Here is a 23,456-nt window from a genome sequence, read left to right on the forward strand (position 1 = left end):
TTGCTGTAGCGTAAGATTCCTTGCATGAGCTTCGCAGCAAAGGCCGTTCCGCGGTACGTGATGAGGACTTCAGGGGCTCCATGTCGCAGCACAACTTGTCTTATGAAAAATTTGGCGACTTCTTGTGCAGTCCCCCTCGGAAGAGCGGCGGTCTCTGCGTAGCGTGTCATGTAGTCTGTTGCTACGACAATCCACTTGTTCTCGGATCGTGACGTAGGGAACGGGCCCAGAAGGTCCATTCCAATCTGTTGGAAGGGCATTGATGGGACGGCGATCGGCTGCAGAAGTCCGGCGGGTCTCGTCGGTGGCGTTTTTCGTCGCTGACAGTCACGGCAGCTGCGGACGTAGTGGCTGACATTGGATGTAAGGCGGGGCCAGTAGTACTTTGCCTTGATTTTTCCAATTTTGCGGGCTGTGCCGAGATATCCAGAAGACGGGTCGTCGTGGCACGCTTCCAAAATTTCGTCACGAAGGTCTGCGGGGATGACAAGAAGGTAATTCGTTCTCGTTCCAGGGCTGAAATTCTTCTTCAAGAGGACGGAGTTTCTCAGGCTGAATGCTGGTAAGCTGCATTTGAATGTTCTAGGTACGGTGACGTAGCATCCCTCGAGGTAGTTGATTATAACGCGTAAGTCAGGGTCGGCGCGCTGCTGGGCGGCTAGGTCGCTCTCCGTCACGATTCCGAAGAACGCGCTGTCTTCATCGGAGTCTTGTGCTGGTGGGTCGACGGGGGTGCGGGACAGACAGTCGGCGTCGGAGTGTTTCCTGCCGGATTTATAGACGACTGTAACGTCGAACTCCTGCGCTGTCTTCATCGGAGTCTTATGCTGGTGGGTCGACGGGGGTGCGGGACAGATAGTCGGCGTCGGAGTGTTTCCTGCCGGATTTATAGACGACTGTAACGTCGAACTCCTGCAGGCGCAAGCTCCACCGCCCAAGACGGCCAGAGGGGTCCTTCAAATTGGCGAGCCAACACAGCGCGTGGTGGTCTGTCACAACCTTGAATGGTCTTCCATACACGTATGGGCGAAATTTTGAAATCGCCCATATAATTGCCAGGCACTCTTTCTCAGAGGCAGAGTAGTTTTTCTCCTCCTTCGACAGACCACGGCTGGCATAGGCGATTACCTTTTCGCACCCGCTTTGTTTTTGGACGAGGACGGCACCCAAGCCTATATCACTGGCGTCTGTGTGTATTTCTGTTTCGGCGTTTTTTCAGCTCGCCGAATGCTTTTTCTTGGTCGTTGTCCCAGCTGAATGGGGTGCTATCTTTTGTCAAGCGCGTGAGTGGCTCTGCAATGCGTGCGAAGTTTGCAACGAAGCGAAGCGCCGGTAGTATGCGCACAATCCGAGAAATCTCCGCACGCCCTTCTTGTCTTTCGGCCTTGGGAAGTTCGCAACGGCTGAAGTTTTTGCTGGGTCAGGTAGGACTCCTGCGGCGTTGACGACGTGGCCCAAGAACTTGAGTTCCTCGTACGCGAAACGGCACTTTTCAGGCTTCAGCGTTCGCCCCGACGTACGAATGGCCTCGAGTACAGACTCCAACCTTGCGAGGTGTTCGTCGAAAGTCCGGGCGAATACGACAACGTCGTTGAGGTATACGAGGCAGGTGTGCCACTTCAGGCCAGCTAGCATCGTGTCCATGACTCGTTGAAACGTTGCTGACGCTGTGCACAGCCCGAAAGGCATCACCTTGAACTCGTATAGGCCATCCGGGGTTATAAATGCAGTCTTCTCTCGGTCTCTCTCGTCCACTTCAATTTGCCAGTAGCCGGTCTTCAGATCCATCGATGAGAAGTACTTCGCATGGCAGAGGTGGTCTAGGGCGTCGTCGATTCGTGGCAGGGGGTACATGTCCTTTTTGGTGATTTTGTTCAGTCGCCGGTAGTCAACGCAGAACCTTAATGTGGCGTCTTTTTTCTTCACGAGTACGACCGGCGCAGCCCACGGACTTTTCGACGGCTGTATAATGTCGTCGCTGAGCATGTCGTCGACTTGAGTCCGGATGGCTTCCCGCTCGTGTGAAGAGATGCGGTACAGTGACTGTCGGGTAGGTCGGGCTCCATCTTCGGTTATAATTCGGTGCTTCGCTAGAGGTGTCTGACGTAATTTTGAGTTTGCCGAAAAACACTCGCTGTAGCGACGGAGCAAATCCAGTAATCTGTCCCGATTTTCTTGCGGCAGCACCGGGTTCACGTCGAAAGGTTGCGGCGGCTTGGAAGCATCTGCACGTGCACATTCAAAGTTAGCGACTGTGATCACTTGACTTGCTTCTTGCGTTTCTTCTAGGAACGCAATTGCAGCGCCCTTGTTTAGATGCTGGTACTCCTCGGTGAAATTGGTGACCAAAACATGAGATTTGCATTGCTTAAAGCGCGCAATGCCTCTTGCGACGGAGACACCACGGTTGAGAAGCAACCTTCATCTCCTCGACGAAGATCATGACCCCTTCGTTGTGGTGCTGCGTTCGAGTTTCCAGCAAAAGCGCTGCGCGTTCTTTTCTGACCACGGTAGTAAAAGTCTTCAGGAACTCGCTTTTGAACTAAGCCCAGTTTGTCAAGGAGCTCTCGTGGTTCTCGAACCAAGTGCGAGCCGAATCTTCCAAGTAGAAGAAAACATGCTGGAACGTTTCTGCGTCGTCCCATCGAGGTAATGCCGCGAACCATGCATTGGGTTTGTTTATTTGTGTTTTGCTTTTACCGCCCGGCTGCACCGGTCTGTGTTATCTCTGTGCCAAGGGAAGCGCGTGTTCCATTCTTCTGGGTCTTCTGCGGGGGCTCCTCGGAATGATGGCGGATCCCGTGGCTGCTGCAGAACGACGGGACGATCGGCTTGGTTGACCATGGTGCTGGTTGCGACGTCTTTCGTCTTCGCTTTCTCCGGTAGCAGACCGAACTCGGGTGGTAAATCTTGGCGGCGGAGGCTGGCTCTTGTTGGACTGGCTTGGCGGCTTTCAGAGGTTGTAGTGCGCATGAAGGGTGCTACCCAGTACCTCTACCAGATGTCACGAAGCCAGGGACGACGCAGTTGTTTTGGAACAGAAACAAGTTTATTGGAGCGAACTTGTGCTCCCCTAACAACTCAAAAGAATACAGAGGCGGCGAAGCAGCGGTCAACAAAGTGACGTGCGCCGGCGAACGTCGCAGAATCGAATACCCCGACGTCTGCTCTGCCGGCTTTTTATCTTTTGGCGCGCGTGGTTCTCGAACCGTCGATTCACATCGAGAACATTGTAGATCCAAGAAGATTATTCTGGGCTGTTCACGTTAGATCGGGATGCTCTCCCTATCAGAACAGATAACACATGCGGCACAGAAAGAAAGAATGGAACACGCGCTTCTCTTGGCACAGAGATAACACAGACCGGTGCAACCGGGCGGTAAAAGCAAAACACAAATAAACAAATCCAATGCATGGTTCGCGGCAATATTGACTTTCAACCGTTCCGCTTTTCTGGAATCAGTAAATGCAGGCTTCATTCATTGCCTCGAGCGGGACTCACCTTGTGCAGGCGGTATGCCTGGTGCTTGAGCAGTGCGCCGTCCGACTCGAGCACGAGCATCTTGACCCTTTTTTTCCCCCCCTGGGAAGCCTCGTTGAAGCGGGGGCAGGGAAGATGCGCCATGGCCAGCGCCCAGTCGTGGGTCACGTGGGCGGGGCCCGTGGCCGCCTCGTCGTACTCCACCCGCATGCCCAGCTCCGACTGCAGCAGCGCACACAGCTGCCCCACGGCCGCCACATGGGCCTCGCTGTCACGTGAGTACACCACGCGCACCTCCACTGCAGGCGATGGAAAGGAAGAAGGGGGCACTCGAGGTTGAGAACACCCCCGAAGGGGACAAACCTTCCACTCCAACCTCCCCACTTGCCCTCACTCTTACAGCTCTTTTAACTTCACAGCTGCCACAGCTGCCAAACGCTGCGGCATTCGCACCTCCATTCACACTTCCAAAATGCACAGAACAACTTACTCGGGTGAGAAAATGTACCAAAACAGAGACATAGGCATGAAAGAGATATTGAAACAGCAATTTGATTGTTAAAGATTAAAGCTGTTCCACTGAATGTGAAAGCTGACGGAAGTGCACAGAAAGTGATTAACCATAATGGTCTGTAGCACTATTATCCGCTCACTGCTACCATCCAAAGCAATTCAAATTTCCCGCCTCCGTGCTTGCGCAGCCCCTAACTAAAACTGCGCCAGCAGGAGTTCTGTTCTTTTTGTGCTTGCTTTTCCTCTCACACGTGCCGGCGTTGCACTGCCGCTTTTTTTCGCTTGCCATCGTAAAAACCAACCCAACATGCATTCCTAACTAAATGAACGTGGGTGCTGCCAGTTAATTATGCATATCTTGCGTCAAATGTACCTGTAGTCTTTTTTTTTTTTTTTTTTTTTTTTGCACTAAAGAACAGGGAGGTGTATGACAAGCGCCAGCAATTCATGAGTTTCGAACAGTTATAACCATTTAAACTGCTTGGTTTTCGAAGCGTCTACGGGATGCCCTACGACGGAACGCCAGGCTCTACTTGGGTCCGCTATCCTGCGGCACCGCTCGATGCCGGCAGTCGTTTGACATCGACCGCAACAGCGAGCTACGTTGACAAGGCGAGCCCCTAAAGTGCTCTGCACTGAAAAATGGCTCTGCAACATACATTGCTAGTCAGCACACTAATAGGGTGCTGTGCTGTCTGCTCGACGGCTTGTGCATCCCAAAAAGGAAATGGCCAAGGGACTCAAAGAACAGAGCAGCCTCGTTTCTTGAGAGCATAACTTCAAGGCAGACGTGTGCGAATAATCAAAACTTTGAATACTTGGCATGTACCACTTGCTACCCCATTCAATTCACAGTGCAGTGTTACCATTCAAACTGTTCAAACTTTGAGAATATTTGGAATCAATGAAGAGGGCAGTAAAAGTCGGCTCCGCCACGTCACTTCTAAGCTTAGAAGCTTTGAAGGTTCACTGAACGGTACACTCCTTTGGGTTGGTTTTCACGCTTGACACCAAAGATGCGCCAGAAAGCATGACATGGGTAAGCCCTGCGTAAAATACGGTGCGAGTAACAGGACAAGACGAGGAGCCAACAACACGATCATAAGTGCCCGGTGTCCAATTGCCTCATGCTTGTTTCAGAGAATATATTTTGAATGTGTTTTAGGATGGCTTTTCTCATTTTCAACATGGGGCAATTTCATGTATCCCTGTTCGCTGAAACAACTGTCCTTTGTGTTTATGAACTTGGAAATACTTCAAAAATTGTGCATTCAACACATTGTATTCAGTGTATTCAATTCCACACATCCTGTGCCATTTCTCCCAATAATATACATTACAATTGCAATCCTCTCTTTCTGTTCCAGCATTACCATTCCTGCATAAGCTCAAAAAGCCCCAACAGAATCTGCACACGAATAAAACGAACAAAACACTTGCAACTACACACCAGGGGTGGAACAGCTGAATCAGATTTGGGAGCAATTTTTGGAGCAGCGAAACCTCGAATTTGTAGCAGAAGAACAACATTGATTATGTCACCTTAGGAGCCTTTTTAAAAATAAAATTTTTGGCAACTCCAGGGAGAAAAGTGCACTTTTTATCGAGTTTGAACGTACATAACACTGAAACAGCACTTCAATAAAGCTTTTGCTACTGCACTACCTTTTCACGAACCATTTTTAAATTCTTAGGCTCTATGCATAGATAGCGTGCAGCGCCGTTGGAAATATCGAATTGAAAAATTAAGCAATGGTAAGGCATTTTTATTATCATGTGAATGCCGAAATTATTATTTTTGTAATCCCAGACTCGGCTTTACACACAAGTGTAGAGTCACGGCAAAAGTTGTGCAAAGCAAGGTCGTCCCACCCCACCAGCCCTCTCATTTCAATTCCCAAGGTGCAGGTGCACTACGATCGTAATTTGAGTAACGTTGGTATGTTTAGCCACCTCCCTTTTGGCATTAAATTTCACTTCAGACAGGTGAGCCATTATTGCTAGCGTGCAATAATAGTCTGTCCCACTATCACACACTGCTTGAACATTTTCGGCAATGTAGCCCGCGCCACCTCCACTTCTGCAGTATCGATCATCCCATTCCCGTCGCTCACAAGCTCGCTGTCAAAGGCAGCAATAACAGCGTTTTATAACACCGCAATGAGTCCGAAATTTCACTTCAAGCACGCACCGCGCCTCATATTCAAGGCCGAAGTATGGCGAATCCAAGGGCACAACGATGTTCTTCATTAACTCCCATCTTTCAAGTCGCGCAACTTCCCGCAGCAGATCAAACGACTACATGTAAACCCAGCCACGCCCATAACCAAAACCACGGTACAAATCGGCGAAGAGCACTCTGCCAGAACCACGAGTAACTGCTTCGCCCGGCAGCCATGTTTTCCAATCTTCACCACACCAAGATAGCGGCGCCCAGTAATGTTGTTCCGGAGAAACGGTGCTTCGAAAATTGCCGTTTTTTCATCAGTTTGCACAACTAATTTGTCACCTCAGTACACATAAGTATTTTTTCTACAAGACTTTGCAATGGTTTTCGATGAGAAAACTTTAAAAACTCGCAGAATGTAACATGTGCAACCCGACATTGTGACTTTCGAAAAAACTGTAGAGGACAATTTTATGCACGTTTTTTTATTGTATGACCAATTAACTAAACCTTTACAAACAGCATCACCTTGGAGGTGCTGGAAAATTATGCCGTCAGTAAGCACTTTTCCCCACTGAAACTGACGGGAGCATTAAAATCCTTTGCTCTTTGAGTATTTTGGAGCAGTTTGGCGCAATTTTTGCAATTTTCAAGCTTTTGGGGCAGCCTGGCGCAAGAAAACAAATTTGTATCAAAACTGCGCAATATGCACAGCTGTCTCACCCCTGACACACCCTTACTCCGGCGCATGTGGCCTGTATTGGCGGCAGGCCCAAATGGTTCGCATGCTGCCTTCTCCCGCACGTTTTCACTACCGACATAGGTTAGCCATGTCTAATGCACCCCGCTCCCTGTTCTACATGAGGGCAGTTGACCATCCCCGCCTGTGGCCAAGTCTGCTCCCCCCCTGTGCAAGCAAGGCGGTCCACTGACCTGGTGGCTGTCGGGGTGGAACGGTGCCTGGGGGGACTGGCACAGTGGCCTTCTTGGAGCGCGCAGCCAGCCAGGCCCGGTGCCGAGCCCACCAGACGGCCCCGGCCATCACCAGGGCTGAGGCCACCAGCAGGGGCACCAGCAGCAGCCACAGCAGCCGGCCCTCGGGGCCTCCCCCCCCGGAGGGGCGGCCAGTCTGCTGCGGAACTGCAGGGGAAAGGGGAAGGGGTGGGGGCTTTGTACAAGGAAGAGGAAGGCACCGCACCAACGGGCACCCGGGCTGAAACTGAAGATGAACAGACCAAGATACATAGCGTGGCCAACGTCAAAGTTTCCCGCCTTTCAACAGCGAAGCTGTTTAGCAAATGCCGAGCGTGGGCACGCGAGAGCAGGCCTTGTGGCGACTGCCCGGCAGTTAAAAAACCCAAGAAAATGGACGACTGCCCAGCATCCCTGGCGCACGCTTGTCAAGCCCAGCATACTCACTAGGGGAGATGGCCAAGATTGCCACCCCCCCTCTCCCCAAAAAAGAGAAAAACTCAAGCATTCGATGTAATCGTGGCAACACTTGCTCGGAACGAGAACGACACGTCATAGTGTCCGCCCCTCCAAGGCAACATCCAATAATTATCACTTCCAAGAAAATGAAGAGAGCTCACACTTATGGCAACAATGTAAAGGGCACTGCGGCAGCGATGGAGAAGCAAATCGGTTGCAATCGTGGACTTAAACCGTCGTAATGGTTGGGAATGAAGGTTGCGTACTGCTTTGCTACCTTCCAAGTATTGCGGGTTAGTGTGAGCTTCTTTCATTTTTTTGACTTTGTACAGGATCAACAGCATGACAAGGTCTCTCAACTTCACAGCTTGGGTAATGCTGTCCGCCCATAATTCCATTAACCTTGAAGGAAAACCATGCACATGTGTGAGAATTAAAAAGTAGAGACATTTCGTACTTATAAATCCACGGACAGTCACCGCATCATCGATATTTGACCCATCTAGTGATCAGTGGTTCTGCCCAACCAAATTTCTGCCCAACCAAGATGATTGATTGTAGGGTTTAACGCGCTGACGCAACGCAGGCGATGAGGCGCGCCGTAGTGGAGGGCTCCGGATTAATTTTGACCACCTGGGGATCTTTAACGTGCGCCGAAATCTCGTACACATGGGCGTTTTTGCTTTTCGCCTCCATCAGAAAAGCGGCCGCCGCGGTCGGGAATCGAACCCGCGACCTTGTGCGCCCAACCAAAATGAGGGTAACCTCACTGGAGCAAGAGGGCAGCCACAAGGTTCCAACGTTGCAACCAGCGAGCAGAACCCCACCGTACTTTTAACAAATTGACAACATTATCATTGAAACCGCTCACCAACTACAGTCGAACACGGATACAGTGTAGACCATTTATAACGTAACCGCTTATAGTGCGGGACCGGATATAACGCGGGTTTTTGCGACCCCCGGTTTGCCTCCCATAGAACCCAATGCATAAGCATACCGCTTAAGATGCGGTTGGCCGAAGCACAATACCGTTTATAGTGCGGTTTTTCGGCGGGTCTGCTGATCGACCGCCGCAGCTGAGGCATCGTTTTAGGGTTGCAAAAGTAAAAAGAAAGGATGAAATCGGCCATCTGACGCAGCGTGCACCCCTTGCCCTCCTCTAACGTAGACACCCAAAGAAAAAAAATAGGCACCCTTTAGTTCGTGCGTACCTGATAACCACAACTGACCTTGCTTGATGCATCTCGGAAGATAGCGACAGTCTACCCATCCGCGCGCGGAAAGTTCATTTTATTAATCGTGAACCGCATGGCCCGTTTTCGCGCACGAATCGTGCACATCAGCGTTGCGCGTGAGTTTTTGTTTGTTTTGTTTTTTCGTGCTCGTGTCGACGATTCCGCGCTCGCGGTGGCTTCTTCGCGTGGCAGTGGGAGGAGCCTGACGACTTGCACCAATGGGGAGACGCGTACCTAATGGCGGGAGATTCGAAGCGCTCCGAGCCGGCTAGCCGCGCCAGAGATGTTTAGGCTTACCACCGCGGTATTTTTTGATGGGCGCTTTCACAAGCAGCGTGGATGGCAGTTTATATTCCACTTTTCGCCCACATTATTAGCTCCTTTCTTGCATGAGCATCTTCGCTTGCGCCCCGTGCGGCATTTCAGCGAGCGGTTAGAAGCGGTCACTGGAACTTACTGGAACTGCCTGCACCGCTTCACGGCCAGTGCCGACGCCATGTTGCCGCCTTTTACCGCGCCGCCCACACCACGCCAGTTGTATCCGCGCTGGCGTGCACTGCACGTTTTCGCGATACCAAATCTACCACGCGGTTCACGCTTTAGAACGTTGTTGCTGATAAGCCACCGCTCTTTCCCTTTCCGAACATTCGAGCCGCGCGAAGCCGAAGATTCCCGTTGCGCTGATAAGCAGCCGCCTTCGGCATCGTGAACACAAGGTGGGGTAAAAAAAAAAAAAAAAAAATCCTGCTGGCGTTCTTATCACGTCTTGCGGCATCTGTTCATAGACGCTAAAAACGCAGCCATGGTCTCAAAACAAACACAACAGAAGTTAAAGCCGCGCTCGCCCTTTGTGAGACTGCGCTTTTGCCCTGCAGCAGCGGCTGATGTTAAAAATAACGCGAAATATAGACCGTGCCTTCGTTTTTAAGTGCTGTGCGTTTGAGTGATGATAAATATAGGTTGACTTGAGAGATAGGTGGCGATTTGGTTGAATTCGCGCGTGTTTTGGTTATAGTGCGGTACCGCTTATAGTGCGGATTTTTGCGGCTCCCGCGACATACGTTATAAGCGGTCTACACTGTATATCGAACTCCAAGGGGATCGCGAAATAGTTCGATATATGAAAAATTCGATATAAAAATATAGGCTCTGAGACCTCACCTACGGCGGACGATCACTTATCGATCGTCGCATTCAAGAATGACAACTAATTCCGCACTCACGACGCAACAGGACGCTTTATTTCCGTGAAAAAAAAAATCGCTGATCTTGGCCTGCTTCTTCGTCCTGGAAATGTAATTAAAGATGCTGGTCTCGATCTTCTCGAGGCTGCACAACTAGAAAATTCCAGCAGTACGCTGCGCCTTCGCACACCATGCACCACACGCACGCAAAAGAAGAACAGCGCGCACGTACCACAATAATTTTGAGGGTAACAATTCCAAGGCTCTCTGAACGGACTCCAACAAAGCGCTCGCGATGGTCATCTCCGAGAGAAACAGTGATCTCCGAAAGGTGCGGGACAACTCGCCAAACAGCAGCAACAGCAGCAAAATGCAAAAGAAGGAGGATGCCGTCAGCGCCTTCGTTCCCTCTTCCCTTTCCCGAGACGACATCGGGGGAAGACAGACCCAGAGAGAGAGAGAAAAAAAAATTCTTTTTCGGCAATCCGGGAACGTACGCAGCCGAAAAAAAAAAAAAGGACGTGCGCAGTCGGGGCATCCCTACCTCGCACTGTCACATTTTCTGAGCGTTCGGGCTTGTGTGCCTAGAGAGATTTAGCATACCGGGCTCCGTCCGCTAACGCTACGGCGGCCGGTACCGGGGCCCGACTGGGAAAGCGCAAATTCGTTCCGGTAGGGGGGATTAGTTCGCGAGCCAGTCTTCTCCATGCCCGCGCATTCCTCCACATCCTCCTCAACCTCAATCGGCGGTGCAGTGACCGCCGAAGAGCACCTTCCAGCTCGCGCGGCGTTCGATATACCCAATCTCGGGAAAAATACGGTTCGATATAAACGTACGAATTCCTATACTTTTACACAGAATTTTCAAGGGGATAATTTATGAGTTCGATATAGACAATAATTCGATATACCCGTGTTCGATATATCCGTGTTCGACTGTATTTTTCTATGCCACCATTCAGGACAATTTGGTGCAGCTGCGAGAACGATACGGAATTACTGGAAATTGTCAAGTGGTAAGAAAAGGGAGGGGTTAATCTGCAAGACGTTTGCAGCAAAGCCAATGAGCGATCCCCTCAACCAAGAAACCGAGTAACTAAATGTGAGCCATTCAGCATCATTGGAGTTGACTTTACAGGACTTTCCAGTTGACTTTACAGGAGATAGCGCAAAGGAACACTACACTGTCATCTTTGCCCGCGCTGTCAAGTAAGCATTACGCCTCAAGCTTGTTTGCAGTAATACTGCGCCAGACTTCCTGGATGCATTTCATTGTTTTATCGCAACAAGGAGAATTTGCAAGACAGTACGTACGGACAATAGCCTCAGTTTTAAAAGAGCTTCGAAAGACAACAAAAAAAAAAAAACATTTGGAACACTATAAAAGACGAGAAAGTGCTCGAATATATTAGAGAAAATTGAAGTTCCTAGAATATTTCTGAGAAAACCAAATACACTACAAATTCAACTCCGAACAAGCCACCTGGTGGGTTAACACAGGGAAAGATTTTCAAGAACTGCGGAATCACTGAGAAAGGTTCTGAAAGCCAACTGTTTTTGCCATGCTAAATATTACACTCTACTTATAGAAGTTGAAGCCATTGTGAACTGTCCGCCGTTCACTGCCCTGGCAGCAATGTTAGAGGCACAACCCCTAGATCCGCCCATTTCTTAAATGGCTGAAGACCCGCCGCGGTGACTCAGTGGCTAAGGCGTTGCGCTGCTGAGCACGAGGTTGCGGGTTCGGTTCCCGGCCGCGGCGGCCGCTTTTCTGATGGAGGCGAAAAGCAAAAACGCCCGTGTGTATGAGATTTCGGCGCATGTTAAAGATCCCCGGGTGGTCAAAATTAATCCGGAGCCCTCCACAACAACGCGCCTCATCGCCTGCGTTGCGGCGGCGCGTTAAACCCTACAACCAATCAAATCAAATGGCTGAAGACTAATGTGTGCCCCTAAGGGGAGAATTTAAGAGATTTGGAACAAATCATCCAAGTAGGAATTTCAGGCACGATGGTGACGACGACAGGAATGACTAGATGCCTTTGAGCTCTATCCAGAATACATCCTGCCATGACTGGCTTCATTTTTTCTTTACGCAAACAGGAGAGGCATTTGTTTTTACCTGAACTGGCTGCACTGGTGCAAGCAGTGCAGCATAAGTTCATTTTTTTTTTTACTAATTGATATTCCCAGTAGCACTTCGCACTGGCCTGCACGACACTGCACTAATCTGCACCAGTTAAGGTAAAAAAAATGCCCCTAGTCTGTAAAGTACACCACCGATCCCTGCTCTTGTAGGAAGGAGACATGCTTGGTAAGGTCTTTACAGGGTAGAAAGACGCGGGTGGTATGCCTGGAAGGGTTCTATGCGGAGACGAGGAAACGTGGCCCAAGGAGGGTAGTTTTCGCGATTGGGGGAAGCAACGCGGTAGGGCAGGTGATCTTCCACAGGAGTGTACGCCCCTGGTAAGATGTTCAGAAGGCGCTGAAGTTGGGCCTGTTTATGCATGTGAGTATGTTCCTCGATAGTGTTACCTATATATGCTGGTCTCGATAAAATGGGTAGCGGGTGTGTAGTGGGGCACACCAAGGGCTATGCAGTAAAGCTTACAGATAGCTGTTTCTAGTTTCGTTAGTTGGGTGGGCGTGGGATGCAGGTATGGCAGCGTATACAGTGTGCAGGGCATGGTAAAAGCATCTACAATGCAAAGGATGTGTTGCTCGTGCAAGCCACACTGGCGATTTGCAGGAGGTGAGTCACTTGCTCAATTTGTGTAATGAATGCATAACACAATGTGATAACATGAATGCATAACAGATTATCACTACACTTAGAAGTGCAGTGATAAGTAAGACCGATAATTTTAGTGGGTCCGTTTCGGGAATTGGGATATTATTGATAGAGATGTTGATCAGGTCATGGTCAGGGGTTCTGCCGTTCTTGCTAACGATAATGAAGGCCGATTTGCAAGGGGAGATGGAGACCTATGAAGCGAACATGATTGTTTATGACCCAGGGTTCGCACAGGTCCTTGAAAACCTTGAAAACCCTTGAATATAGAAGTGTCAATTTCAAGGCCTGGAAAGTCCTGGAATTTTTAAATGGTCCTTGAATACCCTCGATTTTTCCGTAGAGAATCAATGGGCCGGCCTTTTCACAAGATTTTAAAGTGTTTGTCATGGATTTTAGGTGTTATCAAATATAAAGAAACATCGTAACAATCAAGGTTCAGTGTATTGCGCGAAATTACAAGTTTGGTGGATGTTCATTATTACAAGGCAACATTGGGAGCAGGCACTCGTCAATCCAATCCATATCATGATACAATCCAGTGAAAGCGAGCTTGTGATGTCTATCTTGCATCTTCAATCTAGTCGGTGCCTGATACGCTCCATCTACGTTTGCTTTTACGTGCAAATGGTGGACGTGCACATAGTTCACCCTGCCTTGAAGCAACACTTGCTCCAGCTGATACTGTTGCTGACAAAGCAGGAGATGCAGGCAACATTAACTAAGTTTTGAAATCAAACAGCCTGAGAAAAACACAAAGAAAAAAGAAAAACCTGTAAATACCAGCCATGAAATAAAAAAAATAAAGCTGGGGGAGCATTTACGAACCTGTTAGCACCAATCTAAATGTGCACTAATGTGCTTAGGTATTGCGCAATAAAAAACTTTCGCATTGTGTTTGAAAGGTTATAAATAATCCCAGATAAAACATTAGATGGGAACCTTGAAAATGTGTTTTCTGGTCCTTGAAAGTTCTTGAAAACCCTTGAATTTTTGCTTTTGAAGCCTGTACGAACCCTGATGACCATACATGCTTATTGAAGAGCTTCTATGAGTTTGGCTGGGCTACTACGTGGGGACCAGAGTGAAATATCATCGGCATAGATGGAGCACGAGAGGTGGGGACAGGGACAAAGAGGGGGATCAGTTGGCCTAGTGCCAGGTTAAAAAGGGATGGAGAAAGGACTGAGCCCTGTGAGGTGCCAGGGGCTAAATAAAAAGGTGGAACTGATGATCCCGGGACGGTGGGCGGTTTGAGAGAAAGGATCTGATACAGTTGTACATTCAGCTCATGGTCGCATGTCATACTGAGTCAATGCTTTGTGAAGGTTGAGGGTGAGGAGGCTGTGAAGTTGGGAGGAGCTCAGGAATTTGCAAAGCTGTGTTGAAATGTTCTGAGGGAAGCCGGTTTGGGGCAGTGGAAGCACAGTGGTGTTCCATGCGCCCTTTGAGGCAGGTAAGCACTATGCATTCTAGGAGTTTGCCTATTCACGAGGTAAGAGGAATGCGTCCAAGATTGTCTTTAGTGCAGGTTTTTCGTGTTTTGGGATGAAAACAATGTCAGAATGTTTCAAGGACGAGGGGGTCAATCCAGTGTCCCAGACATGGTCGACATGAGTTGGAAGAGACAGTTGAGAGACTGACTTAGGGTTCATCAGGATCCTGCACGTGATTTTGTTCCGGCCAGAGGTAGTGTTGTGGTGCAGAGAATCAAATGCTCGTTGGAGCTCCTGAAAAGTGAAGGCGGTGTCTATGAGGGACGGGGGGAAAGATTGCTCTTAAAGGGGCACTGACACAAAAATTTAGCATCTTGTTTTTTTCGTTGCGATAAGTAGCTAGTGACCTACTTATAACCTGTAGAAACCTCATTTGCTTCAGCGTGCGACGGTTGTTTAATTAGAGGGATTTTAAATGCGGCCAGTCGCAGTTTCGGTTTCAGCGAGTGCCGCGAAACGATGGATTTTGTGGATTTTGTGTGAACAAAGCTGACCACGTGACCGTCGTAGGGATATCACAGAGCAGAGCCGCCGTAGCACTGTCGAATCCGCATCGACGGCAGTTTCTGCGAATGCCCCCACGTACTGATCTCGTGAGGCGCTTAATTAAAAAGCGACCGTGGATGTGACGCAGGCGCTGCGAGTGCAAATGCTACCGCGGCTAAAGACGACGCGCGACGCTCGAGACGGTGGGTGGCAAGACGCGCGCTGGGAGCAGCCGGCCGGTCTGCCTACAGGTCCGCCTACAGATGTGTTCGGCTCAGCACTGCGGAGGATATAGGAGGCTGCGACCAAGCTCCGCTTCCCCGCCCCAATCCCTATCCCACCCATGAGCTTTGGGAGAGAGCCTTGGCCAGCTCCACCCTCGAGGATCAGCGTCAGCTGGTCGAGAGGGCTGTGGACGCGGCCCGAGTTCAAGGCGTCCTGGACTAGGGAAGCCACCCCGAAGACTCCATTTTAATTTTTTTTTTTCTCAATAAAGAAAGTTTATTCTCTCTCTCTCTCGAGTGCCGCTCTCGTAAGCGGTGCAGGTGACAATTTTTAATGCAACCCGCCATCGCATCATTAACTCCTTTCTCATGTAAGCCACTATGGTCGGGACTTTGGGACAATTTCTTGCAGCGGTAACAAGCTATCACTCGAGCTACCTGCGCCGGCCTGGGCCACTTCGCGGCCGTGGCCGCCGCCTGCACAGCGACCGTGCGGCTAGCTCAGTGAGCTTTTCGTGCCTCCGGCGCGTTTTCGCATCCAATGGTAATAAACAGTCATAGAAACAGTGCCTGGAATCGCTGTAGAACTTTGGTCGCGGCCAGCTGCCCGATGAGCTTACGAAATCACGGCGCCTCCGCCGCCAACGATCGGGTCGTTCGTTCTCGAGAGCAGAAGCTCCGCCCTCCGGCCCTCCGATTGGAGCGGCGAGCCGGGCGAGCCCGCGTAAAACGCCGGTAGTGCGGAAGCGGCAAACACAAACTCGTGACGTGTTTGGATGTTGTTTATTTACAATTGCGCGTGGTCCTCTGCTGGCTGCTCGGTTGCGTTTCGCACACTTCAAAATTGATTTTAAATATGTTCTAGGCTGTATTCGCCGCTGATATTTTGCAGATGATGTATATGTGTTCCCACCAATCTATCTCCGACGTTATCTCGCCTTCAAAATTTCGTGTCAGTGCCCCTTTAAAGCTTGCTTGGAGGGTGGTTTGCGCTACTGTGGAACCGTAAGCTGCAGATAGAGTCTGCAACACCGGTAGGAATTCCTGTGTGGCAAGTAAGAGCCTCGGAATCGGATTGAAAACTCGACGAGATGAAAATTCCGTGCCAAGCATGAGGACAAGGCACTTGACGACCACTGAAGTGCTGTCAGAAGACCAGGGTGACAGAGGTGGTGGCAAAGCCTGGTAAAGAGAGGTGCGCTCACCTGGGAGCTCCAGCACTTGGGAAGTGAGGCTCAGGCAGTCCGAGCTCTTGTTGAGGCACGGGCTGGGGCAGCCCGACATGTTGCACAAAGGAGTCACCTGGGGTGGGGGGAGGAAGAGGGAGAGGGTGACCAGTCGTCCGAGTTGTTGAAGCACAGGGGCGTCACCTGGGGCAGCAGGGGAAGGGGGAGGGGGGGGAGGACTCATACTGCCCTCCGGTACCGGTAGCATTTCGACTGGCGTACCCACAAAGTTTCCCGCCATTTTTTCGCGGGGCTACCATGGTTGCCAGACCAGGAATGCCCTTCCTGCTAAAAGAGCGGCTGCAGGCGGTCGCCAGTTTATGTGACACCGTCGCCTAATGTACCAAAGCTTTTTCTTTCTTTCTTCTTTTTTTTTCTCTTTTCGTTCGCTTTTCTCTCTTCATTCGGTAGATCAGGTGTCCGAATGACTGGGAACATTGCCTGTCACCGATCTCCACTCTCTTGGAACCAAGACCGGATCTCGCTGAGTGGGAAGAAAGAACATCTGGGTGGGGGAGTGGGGCAGAACGTCTAGTAGTATCGAGATCAAAAAAAAAAAAAGAGAAAATAGAAAAACGGGGTTTAGCGCACTGCACATGCACAAAAATAATGGCGGCCCCAAGAAATTTGGAGTCCATTTGTTGCAAAATATCCGCAATTTTTTTTTACGTGCGCAAATAACAGATAAGTTTTTCGGTAGCGTGCGTGCGTTAGCGTTGTGCGCCAGCATGTGTTTGCTCTTTCAGCACCCTGTTTTCTGTGAAGTGTAGGCGTTGTGGCTTTCCCCACGGCCTCCGCGATTGGCAGCAGCCGATCGTGGAGGCCCTGCTTTCCCCTCGGCAGTTCTAATGACTCACGGAGATGGCACTCATTCTCCGACACTCCTCTCAAGCCACAGCACTGCTACAGACCGCACCCTGCCTTCGGTGTCGCCCTCCGTCACACTGCTCCCCCTTCATCCCACCGTGCTTCCCTCGGGCTTCCTTCTCGAAGAGAAAATGAGGCTGCAGGGCACGAGTTCTGCCTGTATAGCCTCGGCTGCAATTTTCAACTGAAACGGTGATAGGGTCCCCTGGCACCTGGAGAGCCACCAGCACAGGCACATAATGCCTCGTTTGAGTTTTTAGATGCGACTGCATCTCATTCACTCGCCTTGTCCCTGCATCCGGCGTCGGCATTGTTGTCGGCGTCCGCCCCTCCCCCATTCTCTTCGCCTCGTGAGTTGTGCTCTCCGCCGCTCACCCCCTCTCCTCTCCGATAGCGAACACTCTCTCGCGAGGGGCATTGGATTGGATTCGAATTAATTGGCTTGAATTGGATTAAAGTGGATAGTGTTGGATTGTGTTGTGTCATAGCCGCGGCAGACGCACTGGCGCCGGCGCGTCCCCTCACCGTTATGCGCGCTATAAAACATGGTGTCTGCGCCGCTCCGCTCCATCGTTCCAGCGCCGTTCCTCCGCTGCCCAACGCTGCAACGTGAACCCCCTATGTGTCACATCTACACAGGGGTTCCCGCGAGGGGAGGTGGGAGTTCTTTTTCCCTTATCGATGGCATGACTTTGACAAAGCTAGCACGTGATGGAGCATAACACACACACACATGACGCACTTTAATGTGCGAGTTATACGTTAACAGTAACATTAACACGCAATGCACGCACCCTACCGAAAAACAAATCCGATACGTGCGCGCGACAAAAATTTGGGGATATTCCGCGATGAACAGATTTCATTTCTTGGGGCTGCCAGAAAACGATCACCAAATGGTTCGTTTCAGCATTGAGAAACAAGCTACTCGGTATAGCTTGAGCCAGCGGCGCGAGAGCGCAGGGGTTTGTAAGCAGAGCAGACTGACATATCCGCGGGCTTTACGGGCCCCAATACGTTTGCAGTACTCGCAAGTGTATGATGCGAGCTAATCAACACAGCCGCTGCTGGAACCGGCATGCATGAATCTTTTGTAGCTTCGAATGTGATAAAAACAAAACAAGCAAGCAAAAAACCAATAAACACAGCGAATGCTGCGCGCACGCAGGCCTCAAACGCGCGCGTATTACGCGCAGTGAGTCGGGCGGAGAGGAAACAGTGGCGCTGGGACAACAGAAATAAAGGGAGAGGGAGGGATGGCGGGAGGAAGGAGGCAGCGAACGAAGAGAGAAAAAAAAAAAAAAAGAAAGAAAGAAAAAGCTTTGGTACATTAGGCGAAGGTGTCACATAAACTGGCGACCACCTGCAACCGCTCTTTTAGCGGGGAGGGCATTCCTGGTCTGGCAACCATGGTAGCCCCGCGAAAAAATGGCGGGAAAATTTGCAGGTACGCCAGCCGAAATGCTACCCCGGTACCAACACGCAGCCACACTGCCTGCCGTCTTCCCATCCACGAGTCCCCGTGACTGAGTGAGACCCACTGGCAGCCCCTCGTTTCACATCTGTACCCACCATGAGTGCCACCCTCCCCCAATCATAGGCCTTCCTTTCCGGCTCACCCTTAAAGGGACACTAAAAGCTGAATGAAAATTTGTTTCAACTGAAAGGTCACACGTTTCGCAACTCTTTCAGCTTTTGTGTCGCCAACCTCCCAAAAAATATGCACCCAGACCATCATGAGGGGAGGAAAAAAAGCCAGAGCAGCGGCCCTCGACAAGCGGTATTCTAAAGACTCCACAGCAGTGTACACTGTTGCCGCCCCATACCAGCCTTACCAAGGAGCAGCGATTGCAGTGGTTACCTCAAGGGATCAACCACTCACCAGTCTCACAACCAAGACCGGTTGCATCCCGGAAGCGGAAGAAGTGGCGATTGCCTTGGCCATAACAGAACCAGAAATAGAACAGAAACCACCGCGATTACGATAATCACCGATTGTCAAGCGGCACGCAGAAGCTACGCGGCTGGTGCAGTTTCTTCAACAGCACTGCGCCTCCTGAGCAAAACCCCTCCCTCTTGCACGGTCAGAATCGTCTGGACCCCTGCCCACTCCGATCTCCCGGGCAAAGACACAGCCCACACATTGGCCCGTGCTCTTACTAACCGGGCCCCAGAGAAGGAGCTCAGTCCAACGCCGATTGAGACTTTCCAGGAAATAACGCAATATTATAGATTAGGTAGAAGGACCTTGCCCCCACCCAACGCAGTTTGTCTAAAATGCAGGAAAACAAATTAAGACAAATTCAAACAAACACATTCCCAAATCCAGTACGACTAAATCACCCATTCCCCACACAATACTCCCCGAAGTGTGCGTTTTGCAGCAATTCAGGCACCCTCTACCACATCGCCTGGGAGTGCGACCGAAACCCCGACCTTCCTCCCATTCCCAACCCTTCCCGCGAGCAGTGGGAGAGCATGTTGTCCAGCTCGAGCCTCGACGACCAGATGATCTTGGTTGACCGAGTGGACAGAGCCAGGACTGCCCATGGACTTCCGGACTAGGAAGCCACCCCACAATTTATTTTGGCTCATTAAAGTTTCTTCTCTCTCTCAGCTTTTGTTCAGTGAGCAAGGTTGTGTTATTTGCTGAGAAATAAGCAAACAAAGCTAGCATTTCTCTCGCCCGCTTCCCTTTCATTTTTTTGTGACGTAGCCATTGCGTCACAAAATGGGAGTGAAGCCCTGATGCGGCCTAGAGCGCAAACGCTGGCATCGGTAGCTTTTACGTTTCCAAGCCATGGCCGACTACAGCAACGTTTCTGTGGCCACAGAGGCTGGCTTGGACTTTTATGATTTTTAACCGACGGAATGACAAACGGGTTTAGATTCTCAAGCGGCTGGTATGCCCGCCTACTCCAGCACCCCAGACCCCAGCGAGCCGCTCCGAGCATGGAGCCTGGAGGACTGCGACAAAGCCAATTTTGAAGTAGCAAGCGCCGTTTTGAGTATCAAGTGCAGCATCCCAGCTGGCGTCCTTCGGGAGGGCGCCTTCCCTTCACGCCGTCTGGCAATCACAGCCATCCCATATTCATTTCCTCTGCCGCGGCGCAAACCTAGTGTAAAATAAACACGCTTCACCATGTTCCAGCTGGCTCAAAAATAACAAGGGCAGAGCGACACACGCTTTACAGGTTAGCAACGGCAGCTTGAGGTGAATGGGTGGATCGGTCAGCTAGCCACTTGCAGTAGGTTCATTTAAGGGGCAATTTAGTTTGAACCAGGCACGCTTTAAGGATAGCAATATTTTAAACAAAGTGTTACTCCTCCTCCTACCCCTACTAGCCCACGTGCAGAGGACAGGAGATGGGAAGCTCGGGCGGCTCGCTTAAATCACCTGCAGTGCACCTTGTTCCTTTTGTCGCTTCTAATGAAGGGACTTTGGCCACTTCCTGCTGGGCATATTGCTTGAAGAAGCTCGGGCGCTCACAGTCGCAGGCTATTGACTTCGCTAGTTGTGCATCAATGCTTTTCGAAAATGAAACTGAAAACATGATAGCTGACTGAATAGCGAGGGAAACAGCCTGCCTCGCAGCGTAAAAAAGCTGTAGTCTTGTGTTTTTCCGGTACGATGAGCTCACGGAAAGCGTTTATTTACGTTAATTCCACGTGCCCAACCACTTAGAAACTGTTTATTTTAGAGAAAAACATCTATAGATGCTTCTTCAATGAGCTCTCGCCGTTAACCACTTTTGTGACGTCACAAATGGTAGTACCCAAAAGCGTACGGGGCGTCGTCTGCTGTGTTCTCGTTTCGTGCATTTTCTGCCCGATTAAACAACTGCTCGTTGCGGGAATGGTGTATTTAGACTCTCGGCACTGAATTCTATTGACACAGGCCAACTTGTTCCCACCCTTTAGTGTCCCTTTAAGCATGCTGCCCACCAATCCCAGGTTCCCAAACTGCCCTAGTTGTACGGATTCTCCCGAGTGACTAAGCTCCATTTTGCTGGAAAGGAGAACGCAAGGTAGGGTCAAGTTGAGTCCTCAGCAAACTGAGCAGAAGCACGTACAAAACCCAGTGTGCGTCGCATCCAATTTGGATGTTGCCTTGGCACCGCTGCCGGATACACTGTGCGAGGAAATGAGGCTGGTTCCCATCATTGGTAGAAGTACATATCCCCGAGTGTTCCACAACTGCAATTACAATTCCCAGTTCTCCCAGTTGGTGGACATTAAAGACAATATCGCTGTGAATGGCAAAACAACCCAGAACGAAAAAAATAATTAGACGCGCATTGCCACAGTTCAAACGACCTTTGGATTGTTGCCTGCGTAATGCCCTTCACGGTGGGCCAAATGCATGAATGGCATCAACCAAGCAAACCTAGGGACAAGCAGCATTGCATGCATCTACCAACCAAAGCAGTTCCCTAGCAAAGAGCCGCACGCCGGCATAGGGCTTCTTGGTTTTTTTTTTTCACCCTTGCATAACATGAATGCATAAATGAATGCATAATATCAACACACAACGCAACGCCAAACTCATGCTGCCAACCACTTGCACGTGGCCGCCTGTCGCTAAAGGCTGGCCACTAAAATGCATGGCACATCACCACTGCAACGCTTCCCACTTGGCCAATCGTTCTTCCAATAGAGACAGCTCACAAAGCTACAACTACAGCTGTGGCAAAAGACCATTTACAATTGTTCCACTGAAAGGCACAGCCCTTGTGGTTCTGACATGACTATGTATTCTAACAGCTTTTTACAGGTCGGTATGCCATGTTCTATTATACTGTCGGATCTTATTAGCTTGAACTCGAGGGGGGAAACTTGTTCCAATCCAACGAAGCTCACTGAACACACAAAGCGGAGATGGGGCCACAGCATCAGCATTGAATCAAGCATGTTCGACATCCACCTCAACGCAGCCGTACGGCTACAAAGGAAAGCTGCACAGCTTTCTCAGAAACTTCGCAGTTGAAGAAAAATTCGTCCTGGTCCAGGATTCGAACCCGGGACCACCGCGTAACCGGGGAAGTCGCTCTACCAACTGAGCTAACCAGAGGCTAGTCGTTTGTAGCACGAGGGCAAATTGATCAACAACTCGAACAGATTCGAAGCGGTGGTCCCGGGTTCGAATCCTGGACCAGGACGAATTTTTCTTCAACTGCGAAGTTTCTGAGAAAGCTGTGCAGCTTTTCTTTGTAGCCGTGCGGCTGCATTGAGGTGGATGCCAAACTTTCCTTCTGGTCGATGTTTTAATTATGTAATGAGGAACGGCTGTACAAGCCAAGAGGGTTTCTTAACGCAAGGGTAGAACAGGGTGCGTGGGTTTGAAAGCAGTCCTAGGAGCAGGCAAAATTGCCTTTTGTAGCAGGCTTGGAGCAGCCAGAAAGGCCGTTTGGCAGAGGGCTGCCACGACAGCCTCTGCCAGCCCCTTACAGCTAAGTTTAATTTATTTATTTCGGGGATCCTGGCGGAGAGAAAAGCCAATCTTCCGCCGAACATCAGGACCCTCCAGGAGAGGGCATTGCCTCCTCTGGGCCAGACCACCCAAAGAGACCATCATGTCCTTGTGGACTTTCGCAAAGCACCATGGGGATGCCCAAAAGAATGTCGACGTCCTCGTTTCCTTCACTGCTTTTTCCATCCATGACGAGACCTTCAGTAACCCCTTCAGAATAAGGAATTCTTATAATAATAACAATAATTATAACAACCATAATTATAATAATATAATAATAATAATAATCTACCAATCTACTATATTAGGCGTTCTACCGTACACTGGAACGTACTCCGAACCAGGAACGAAGTTGTTGTGCTATATCTGGAAATTTACAATATGCGGAGTTATCTAGCTTAGGTCCCAGACACTGCAACGCGTTATCACCGTTCAAAGGGTAAACCTCAAGCGCAGAGTCAAAAGTGATCAGATAGTAGGCCTCGCTTCATGTCCGGTAGACAACAGTGTTAGGCAAACTCACAGTGGCATCCCGCAAAACTAGGCATTTGCTTGCATTTTTTTCTATCGAACCACCGTTGGAGTGCGTGTGGAGCAGAACATAGTTTTGCCTTTGCCCGTAATGGGGTTGCCAGAGTTGATGAACGAACGCCGTATAGACCAGAGTTACTTGATATAGGAGTTGCGAAACTCCCCATAGGCCCTACGCATCAAAAAGTGATTCTACGATTGGTTCACTGTTTTGGATTTTTTTTTTTCTGTACAGTGGCGCCATCTGTTGGTGACAAAAAAAACTACACAGGTGCTTCACCGCCCGACGACCTGGGCAGAAAATGGTAACTGGGAGCTGACATAAATTTGTTGTGCTGAAGGAGCCTAATT

The 23,456-nt window shown here is 50.1% G+C and overlaps 1 protein-coding gene across 2 annotated transcripts in view; it reads right to left on the reverse strand.

Moving 5' to 3' along the window:
• The window catches only part of LOC144152567 (uncharacterized), a 75,190-nt gene that overhangs the window by 11,217 nt on the left and 40,517 nt on the right, over positions 1–23,456 (reverse strand). For both annotated transcript variants that reach the window (XM_077683874.1, XM_077683873.1), the window contains exons 8-10: positions 16,217–16,313; positions 7,095–7,301; positions 3,503–3,780 (exon numbers count right to left, since the gene is read on the reverse strand). In XM_077683874.1, coding sequence (XP_077540000.1) covers positions 3,503–3,780; positions 7,095–7,301; positions 16,217–16,313 — 582 coding nt within the window. The remainder of the gene's footprint in view (positions 1–3,502; positions 3,781–7,094; positions 7,302–16,216; positions 16,314–23,456) is intronic.

This window comes from Haemaphysalis longicornis, unplaced genomic scaffold (assembly GCF_048455015.1).
Source record: "Haemaphysalis longicornis isolate Haplotype H1 unplaced genomic scaffold, Haemaphysalis longicornis Haplotype H1 scaffold_9, whole genome shotgun sequence".
NCBI classification, from domain to species: domain Eukaryota; kingdom Metazoa; phylum Arthropoda; class Arachnida; order Ixodida; family Ixodidae; genus Haemaphysalis; species Haemaphysalis longicornis.